The sequence below is a fragment of the Vanderwaltozyma polyspora genome, genomic scaffold, assembly GCF_000150035.1.
Source record: "Vanderwaltozyma polyspora DSM 70294 KpolScaffold2000 genomic scaffold, whole genome shotgun sequence".
NCBI classification, from domain to species: Eukaryota; Fungi; Ascomycota; class Saccharomycetes; order Saccharomycetales; family Saccharomycetaceae; genus Vanderwaltozyma; species Vanderwaltozyma polyspora.
In genome coordinates this window covers 43,148-52,425 of record NW_001834690.1, presented here as the reverse complement: position 1 = coordinate 52,425, position 9,278 = coordinate 43,148, and the positions used below count along the sequence as shown (strand labels likewise).

The 9,278-nt window shown below is 28.9% G+C and overlaps 6 protein-coding genes across 6 annotated transcripts in view; 3 read left to right on the top strand and 3 right to left on the bottom strand.

The window, feature by feature from the left end:
- Positions 1 to 44: 44 nt before the first annotated feature.
- CWC25 (U2-type spliceosomal complex subunit CWC25) lies at positions 45 to 494 on the bottom strand (the record flags this gene model as incomplete). The annotated part of the gene is made up of 1 exon (XM_001646871.1): positions 45 to 494. The coding sequence occupies one exon, from the start codon at positions 492 to 494 to the stop codon at positions 45 to 47; it is 450 nt and encodes a 149-aa protein (XP_001646921.1).
- A 637-nt stretch (positions 495 to 1,131) lies between these two features.
- SUI1 (translation initiation factor eIF1) lies at positions 1,132 to 1,458 on the bottom strand (the record flags this gene model as incomplete). The annotated part of the gene is made up of 1 exon (XM_001646870.1): positions 1,132 to 1,458. One exon carries the CDS (start codon positions 1,456 to 1,458, stop codon positions 1,132 to 1,134), a length of 327 nt encoding a protein of 108 aa, XP_001646920.1.
- Positions 1,459 to 4,013: 2,555 nt separating this feature from the next.
- Positions 4,014 to 4,883, top strand: DIC1 (Dic1p; the record flags this gene model as incomplete). The annotated part of the gene is made up of 1 exon (XM_001646869.1): positions 4,014 to 4,883. One exon carries the CDS (start codon positions 4,014 to 4,016, stop codon positions 4,881 to 4,883), a length of 870 nt encoding a protein of 289 aa, XP_001646919.1.
- A 785-nt stretch (positions 4,884 to 5,668) lies between these two features.
- On the top strand, positions 5,669 to 6,463 carry PEX2 (ubiquitin-protein ligase peroxin 2; the record flags this gene model as incomplete). Its single annotated transcript, XM_001646868.1, has 1 exon — positions 5,669 to 6,463. The coding sequence occupies one exon, from the start codon at positions 5,669 to 5,671 to the stop codon at positions 6,461 to 6,463; it is 795 nt and encodes a 264-aa protein (XP_001646918.1).
- A 443-nt stretch (positions 6,464 to 6,906) lies between these two features.
- On the top strand, positions 6,907 to 8,973 carry CBP1 (Cbp1p; the record flags this gene model as incomplete). The annotated part of the gene is made up of 1 exon (XM_001646867.1): positions 6,907 to 8,973. One exon carries the CDS (start codon positions 6,907 to 6,909, stop codon positions 8,971 to 8,973), a length of 2,067 nt encoding a protein of 688 aa, XP_001646917.1.
- A 143-nt stretch (positions 8,974 to 9,116) lies between these two features.
- The window catches only part of NUC1, a gene marked incomplete at both ends in the record, with an annotated part of 1,435 nt that continues 1,273 nt past the window's right edge, over positions 9,117 to 9,278 (bottom strand). The window contains one exon of the mRNA XM_001646866.1: positions 9,117 to 9,266. Coding sequence (XP_001646916.1) covers positions 9,117 to 9,266 — 150 coding nt within the window.

Genomic DNA, 9,278 nt, shown 5'->3' with positions numbered 1-9,278 from the left:
CTTTGAATTTTTTTTGTTGTTGTTATACCTCGAACCTTTTGCCTTTAAAGGGGTGATGTTGGTTTACTGATTTTTTCTTTAGTCTGAATTATATGTCTTTTTTTTGCAATTTTAAATTTTGACATTGGATCATCATTTGAATAATCGAATTTTTTAGTTTGCTCTGAATCAATCTTTGAATCTACTTTTGAATCATTCTTTAAGTTATTTTTTGAAATCACACTGGAGTCTAAACTTTTTTTACCTAACAAATAATCTTCATTATGAGTTGGGTCAGAATACATCCATTCTAGTCCATTTTTTTTTGAATTTTTATGCTTATGATGTGGATCCACTAAAGAATCTAATTCTCTTTCTTTTGTAATCTCTAGTTGTTTTTGCTTTAAAATTTCATTTTCTTTTAATAGCTCTTGTTCTTTAATCCAGACTTTTTCTCTATTTTTGACTAATTTTGGATTCCAAGATTTCAATAAGTTTAAATCACCACTACCCATGTCAATAAACTTGTCCCTAGGTCGTTGGTTCCCACTACTTCCTTGTTATAAATGAAGTTAAAAGCAGTAAACTAATGCTTTTCAATACTTATATGTACCTTTATTACTTGAGATGGGATGTGATTTCGATTTCGAAAGGTTATGACGAAAGAGAAAAAGAAACATCCGATGACCCATAAATAAATAATGCGAAATTGATTAACAAGCAGTGGTATAGTGAAGGTTATTATTGATTGATTTAAATTAAGAACTATATCTTTTAGAATACAACAATTATGAATTATAATCTCTAAATATATAGGGTTTATACATATTTATATTTATATTTCTATCTATTTAGTTATACAGTGAGTTGTCGAAATCAAGGATGAAATTCTTACTAGAAAACTCACTTGACAAACATTAGATAATTTTATCAATAGGTAATTAAATGGTATTCTATACTTTTTAGAAACATTGTAGAACGATATGCCTGATATGTTTTATTGTAATTTAGACATACAGGTATATATGGATACTTGATAAGGGGCGATGGTGATGGAAGTTAATGTAGGTTTCTTGAATTTTATTTTATTTTTTTCTTTCTTTTAATAAAAAAAAAAGAGGACTAATATAAAAATAATATTTTGATCTTAGATTAGAAACCGTGGATCTTAATATTCTTCTTTTGCATACCTAGTTGAGTGATCATGAATTCACAAACCTTAGCACGTTGGTCACCTTGCAATTGAATAATTTCACCCATTTCAGCATCCTTAACGATGTTACCGTTACAAGCAAAATCCTTTTTCAAAACTTTTAAAATTCTTTTCAAATCATATTCTTCTGGAACACCTTGAACAGTGGTTAAAGTTTTTCTACCATTTCTTTGTTGAATTCTGATGTGGATGTAATTTGAAGTAGTTGTTTCGTCGTCACCAGTATCAGCGAACGGATCAAAAGATTTCAAATTTTCAATAGACATCTAACAAACAGACTTTTCTCTTTTAATATTAAAAAAATAAGAGATATATTATTATATGATATTATAATTATACTATAATTATACTATAAATATTTCAATAATAAAAGTGGGAGGGAGGGGGGAATGGATTTGATATTGTTAGTATATATATGTAAATATATATGTAAATATAAGATAGATTAAAAGATACAAAGATATAAACAAGTGAAAGTTATAAAAATTCAACAAATAGTCAAAAGGAATCGAATGATTAATATTTAGATATTGAATAGAATAGAATAGAATAGAATAGAATAGAATATAAGATAGTATAGTATAGTATAGTATAGTATAAGATAGAATAGTATCAAGAAGTTATTATGGTGGTGGGAGGTTTTAATTAATTTTTAAATTTTTTGGTGTGAAAAGAAAATTTAGTTTGTGAAGAAAAAATTGAAATAAGAAAGAAGCGAAGAGAAGAGGAGAGAAGAGAAGAGACGACGACGAAAAAAGCAAAAATTGACGATGAAAAGGCTATGTTTACTGTAATGTAATGTAATGTATGGGAAGGACGGGACGGGAGCAGGAAGTGATTGAACAGGGTGTCGTTGTGGATGATACATTCACGTGTCGTGTGAGGGTAAGATATATTATATTTTTCTTACCCTGACTGTGGTTTGTTGCGCTACCATATCGTATATATTGGGTCTCTCGGAGATTCAAATGGCATCACGTTCAGTCAGTTTGCTCACCCCATCCGGGACAAAGACAAGGACCAGGACTCTCGATCTTAGCGGGAGAATGACCGATTTGTGGGAAATCGTGATCGCGACTGTTACAGTTAGAGACAGAGAGTTCTGTTTATTCAAATGGATGACCCTTAGATACCGTACTTATGGTAACCACCGCATAATTAACTTGATTTCTGGTTTTTGTGGTATTTTGTGTCATTTGATTTGATCAGTTGTCTGTCAGGTATCCCTTAAAAATATAACATTAGATCAGAAGTATCACCACCGCTAGCACTGGTGTGGGGATTGACGTAGATTCAACAAAAGGGCAAAAATCTTGCTGCCACAAAGATTCGATTGGACTATATTTAATTTAATTTGATTTATCAAAGAGGTATATAAAGCGTTAGGATTTGGTTTTCAAGAATATATATTTCTCTTTTCTCAACAACACTTTTTGTTTTTATTTGTGTCTGTGTTTCTTATTAATAATGTTTGGTATGGGGTACCAGTATGGTATGATATGACTGGCCACTAGTATGTACTGTTTGTTATCTATATAGTTGAAAAAAATCAAATCTATATGATATAATGTGTGTGTATTTTGTATATAAATATTTTTAGTTGGAGTCACGTGTGGTCATGTGACTTTTTGTTTAATTCCTCTTCCTCCTCCTCCCACTGAGGATGGCTTTGTGAGTCGGGTCGGGTCAAGCAAGTAAAGGAAGATAATTAATTGATGGTGGTGGTGGTGGTGGTGGTTTACTAAAGGAAAGAGATGTTGGTGTATGTGTCTGTGTTTACATATCTCCAAATATTAGTTCCTTTTTTGAACAATCAGATACACATAGTTGATGGGATGCAATGGATTGGGATATTGTACAATTTAGTTCATCTCTAATAAAAACTGCATAGGAATTAAAATACCGCTGGCGCGTGACGTTGTTGAGCTCTTCCAATACATCAATTAAATTAGTGTTAAAGAATTTTCTGTTTTTTTTTTTTTTCCTCATTTAATGATTCCTTTCGCCGGTTTGTACACATGGTTTTCTCGTTATGCAAACTAGTGTCGATACATCTTTAATTTTTTTTTTTTCTTCACACATTAATCAACCGATCAAAAAAGAAATGCATGACCAAGGAAGCTGTTTATATGTTTTTATTTTTATCTTCAAACTTAATTCTACCTGCTTATTATACACAAGTTATTTTTTATGGTAAATAATGGGTTATGTTTATCTGATTAAGTCTAGAGATGGCGCGTGACAAACAAGTAGGGGTCATGAAGTTTATCCGTCCTATATTTATTAGTTTTAACGGTAATCTGATAGCCATTAATAATCTGGTAGGTTTATTTATTATAGCACAGTTCAACTCATTTGTGTATAAAAAAAAATAAACTATAACATTAAATTGTGATCATAGGCGGGCGGAAAGAATTTGCCATTTTGACATCTACACATTATCGCTGCCCTTTACTTTTATTATTATGTCTTGGATAGTTGCGTCATTGCCACTGTACGATTAACATTTGCAAAGTGACTAAATTTCCGAAGCAAAAAAAAAAAATATTAAAACAATAAAATAATGTACTACTGATACTATCTATCTATACTACCTTTTGAATGAGCAATTACAACTGTCATTGATAATGATGATAACAACATTAATAATAGCAATTGTAGCAATTATATAAAAAAGACATGGTTTGAATTAAATTTGTATTTTAGAATTGATCTTCTTCTATAATCATAATCAAATTTAGGTAAAGCTTATTCAAATTTTTAACTTAAATTGGTAATAAAATAGAAGAGGTTTAAGCTAAATTAAACAAATTTAAACTAAATGTCAAAAGAATCTTCTGAACCTATTAAATACCCTTGGTGGTATGGCGGTGTAGGTGGCATTGTTGCCACTATGTGTACTCATCCTTTGGATTTATCAAAAGTTAGATTACAAACTTCACCATTGCCAAGACCATCTTTATTCACTATGTTTTCAACTATTTTACGTAATGAAGGTGTAGTAGGGCTATATTCAGGTTTAAGTGCTGCTATTTTAAGACAGTGTACTTATACAACAGCTAGATTTGGTTGTTATGATGTGCTAAAGGAATATGTAATTCCAAAGGATAAATTAAATGACGTTTCATATCTATTGCCTGCTTCAATGGTTAGTGGAGCAATTGGTGGGTTAGTTGGTAATCCTGCAGATGTTGTAAATATTAGAATGCAAAATGATACTTCTTTAGAACCTCATTTAAGAAGAAACTATAAAAACGCAATTGATGGTTTAATTAAAATTTATAAATATGATGGTGGTATTCCAAGATTATATGCAGGTTTATCCCCAAATTTAATTAGAGGTATTTTAATGACTTCATCACAAGTAGTAACCTATGATTTATTCAAAAATTATTTGGTTACAAACTTAAATATGAATCCACAGGAGAAGAAGACTCATTTTACTGCATCATTAATGGCAGGTTTTATAGCAACAACAGTTTGTTCACCAGCAGATGTGATGAAGACAAGAATTATGAACGATCATAATCCAAAGCATTCTGCCATGAAGACATTAATTCTAGCTGTTCAAAACGAAGGTCCTCAATTCATGTTCAGAGGCTGGCTGCCAAGTTTTGTAAGATTAGGTCCATTTACTGTATTGATCTTTTTAACAGTCGAGCAAATGAAAAAATACAAGGTTGGCATGTGAATTCATACTAAAGGTATTAATTAGTTGTTCTCATTACAAAAGTACCACAAGCAAACAAATGTAATTTTCATTGTTGTTTACTTTTCCTTTTTTTTATTCTTTGAAAATAATTTTAATGACATAATTGTATTGATGATAGATATGAGTATTAAATTATTCAATCGAGCAGTTACATAACTGATGTCAATCATAAAATGATAGAAAAAATAGCCCTTGTTGCTATTCCCTCCCCCTTCAACCCCATCTAATCTTTATGTTTTATATCCCTTTGATCCTTCACAAATATTTAACAATGGCAGTATGATAGTGGGACACCCGGATTATCATACTGTCACTATCTTTAGCATGAAACAGAATATCAGCAAATGTAAATGATCTCTGTTTATCCTTTATTTATATATAAGTTTAGTTTATTTATATTTTTAATTACAACATAAACAATTACTACATCATCGACATCATCAACATCATCAATATCATCAACAAACTCCATTTAAACAATCATCATGAACTAACTACACGGAGTTAAATTGAAGTGATATATGATTAAGTTAGATCGATTATAAGAGAAGAGAAGAGAAGATCAAATTAGGAAGGATAATACAGAAATAGAAGCTGATTAGTTTGAAAAAAAGATAAGCTGTCTAAACTAAACTTCCTTTGACAAGATATATAAAGGATATAAGCTATTACAAACAAGATAAATATAATTCAGATCATTAAGGATTATTTGGTTTCATTTGTCATATTTTCAAGGGATTAGAATAGAATATATAAATAATAATATGAGTAGAGTTGCTGTTTTCGATTCATTAGAACTGGATAATGAATTACACGATTTATACTGGAGAGAGTTTAAACAAAATTTGAATATAAGAAATAATGAACATGAATGGGAATTTTTATTAAATTCTATAATATTTCTATTTTCAACTTACAAGAAGGGAAACAATTTAACCACTACCTATGCATTAGAATTAACTTCCAATAATTTATTTAATGCAACGAAGAAAACCTTATTCGTTATTACAATATTGAAAAATTACATCAATAAGAAACTTCAACATTTGATTTACAACAATTCAAATGAAAGTTTGTTATATCTATTACATTGGTTTAATAAAATTTATAGCTTATTAGACCTGATCAATTTTTTGAAATTTTTGAGTTCTTTTAATAATAGTCATTTGTTCATTTCACCAATCCATAGATTATTAAATGTACCAATTACAAGAACAAATTTAGAATCTTCTTCAGACTTTTATCAAAATACTGTTGTTTCAAATTTACAATTTCAAAATAGACAATTATTATGGAATTCGATATTGGAATTATTTAATATGACTTTATTAAACAATTCAGCATGGTTGCAAAGAAAGTTTAAACCAATGAAATTGAAAAATAAATCATTAACGGATTCTACAATTTGTACAAGATGTGATGAATTTCCAAGTCAACCTTATCGTTTCCAATGTTGTCAATCGTTATATTGCTACATCTGCACAATAAAAACTTTGGACCTTTCAATTTGTCAAAATTGTGGTAAAGATAACAATTTAAAAGCTGTACCATTATATTAAGTCAATAAATAATATATCGATCATGTTGAATCATCTTCATCCTCCTCCTCCTCCCTAATGGTTATTAAATATTCAATATGATAATAACCACTGGTTAACTATACTATGATCTCAATTTAAACGGGTTTTAGCACTAATTTTTTTTTTTCCATCTCAAAAAAATGGGCCTCTATTATTTTAGAAGCTATGAAACTTTGATATTTAAACTTTTGGTTGATCAAATCATCAGTAAAGGACCTTACAGAGTTAGTAATATCGAGATTAGTGAAACCATTGCTAGTGGTTCAAGCAACTTTTATTCCATCCCATGTGTATATTCATATCAGATCGTTGATTATCCTTCTGTTTATCTTTACTTTTCATTTTTCACTTTACCTTTAATTTCAATTTCGATTTCGATTTTTTAATGGCATTTAAGGTTATATAAAACTCATACTAATTAGATGTTTATTGAAGGGTTAAATTGTAGTCTTTCATGGAAACAGGCTGCACAAAGGTATACAGTTTTTCGAAAATTCTCAATATATTCAAAATTAAATAACTTCATTCATATTCAAAGTTTAATACGATATCAGAAACTTTCAAGATGTTATAGCAGATTTGATCAAAATAATACCATCTCTTTATTGAAATCATTAATTGATGAGAACAGTGATATCACAAATAAATCAAAAAAATGTATGAGAGCTTACTGGCAATATTTGGAAAATAATAATAATGTTGACAAAAAATCTATAATTGATGTAGCATCGATGGAGAATTTTATAAATTTTGTAAATAGAAACAAATCGAAATCAACAACAGTTTTAGCAACTTATTATAGAGAACTTCTTGTTCATGGTTTGCAAAATAATTTCAACACTGTTAATACTCTGATAAACAAAATCAATGGTGAAAGCTTTTTGATTAAAGACAATGAACAATTGCTAAGTTATATAATTTACCATTCATTGTCTAATAATCAATTAATAGTCGCAGTGAGTTTGTACTTATTCTACCATAAATTGCACCCAGATCATCCATTAAACGAAATATATTCAAGAAAACTAATAAAAGCATTATCATTTAATAATCCAAAATATAATTACCAATATTTACTAAAATTTTTGGAATTAGATCAATTGTATAAGTCTAAAGGTAAAGAATTATTATTAACTGAATTAGAATCAACATCAATATGTGAAAAAGCCTTATCAATGAAAGAGCTTCCAATTTTAACAAATAAAATCTTGAACAAGATATTAGATGCAAACCATTTTCCTTCCAAGGACAAGTTAAGAAATGATCAATTAATTGCAGGTTATGATTTAATTCACCTCAATTACAAGTTGAATAATCCATCTAGAGTTTTTTCAACTTGGACAAAAATTAAGAACAATTATCCTTCCTTTACTTCCCATGATCCTAATATTTTATACAAAGTTTTAAATTTGGCAACTCATCATAAATCTCATAAATCAATGGGCAAAGAAATCATTCAACAGTTGCCACCAAAATATTATTGTAATAGTCAATTAATATTTCCAGAGTTTGTCGATTTTGCTACCAAATCAAGAGACTTAAAACAAGCTCAAAAAATTATTAGTGACGTTAATAAAAATATTATCCCAGAAAATATCCCAATAATTCTTAAATCAAAACGTTGCTTATCTGCTTTACTAAGAATGCATCTAACATTTAATGATTCTGATGGTGTCAATAATGTATTGAAACAAATTATAGAAGTTAATGGGAAGATATCGGCAGAAAATTACCAAGCCATTATAACACATCTAATTAGATCCGGGAAAGTGGATGATTTCAATAAAGCTGTGAGTTTGTTTAAAAACTTGGATTCTAATGATAGTTTACTATCATATCCCATTGTTATTCAATCATTGATGACAAGCATAATGAAATCAGAATCATTACAGGAAACGAAAAGATTTAGGTTTATTGTAAAAGATTTATTGTCTAAAGCACACAGAGCCGATCCAAAACATTTAAACTCCATGTGGAATATAATTTCATCGCTATATATCAAACATCTGACTTCTTTTAAAGGTTTCAAAACAAAAGATAAGATATTTAACTCAAATATAAACAGTGATTCAAAATGTTTGGATGATGCCAAGTTAATTTATTTGAATTCAATTAGCATCCATAATTTTAACAAATCGAAAATAAGAGGTGGCCATACCAGTAATGTAGAGTCAGATTATTCACATATCGACTATAATCCATTTTATTCTTCAGATACATCAATTATCAAATTGAAAATAACAAAATCTAATAGATACGTCATATTGAAAAATATTGCGATAAATTCAATTCATTATAATAGGAAGGATATATTTTCTTGGTGTTGCTCTGAGCTTTATCAGCATGGTTTAAGTATAGATGATTTATTACTTGATTGGAATTTAGTTTTAAAACAAAAAATACGAAGTACTGAATTTAAATCAAGTAATGAAATAGAAAAGACACTCTCGACTGATGGTCTCAAATCAATAAAAGAAAATTTAAGATAAACAAGCAATATTAGAAGTGAAATCCTTATTCAATTACAGATTGCTTCTCATTGATCCATTTCAATTCTGTAAATAGTAATACGCCATATGCATAATATTTATTATATTTATTCTATTTATAATAATATATATATTTATTCTTTTTATTTTGGAGGTGGAAGAGCCTTTAAATTCTTTGGTGGTGGCAATGCTTTGGCAAATTCACGAACAACTATCTGACATTTAACTTCTTTGCATAGTTCTTTCTTTTGTGATTCTGGAACTTTTTGAAGGAAATCAAGACCAGTACTTCTTTAATAAAGCTT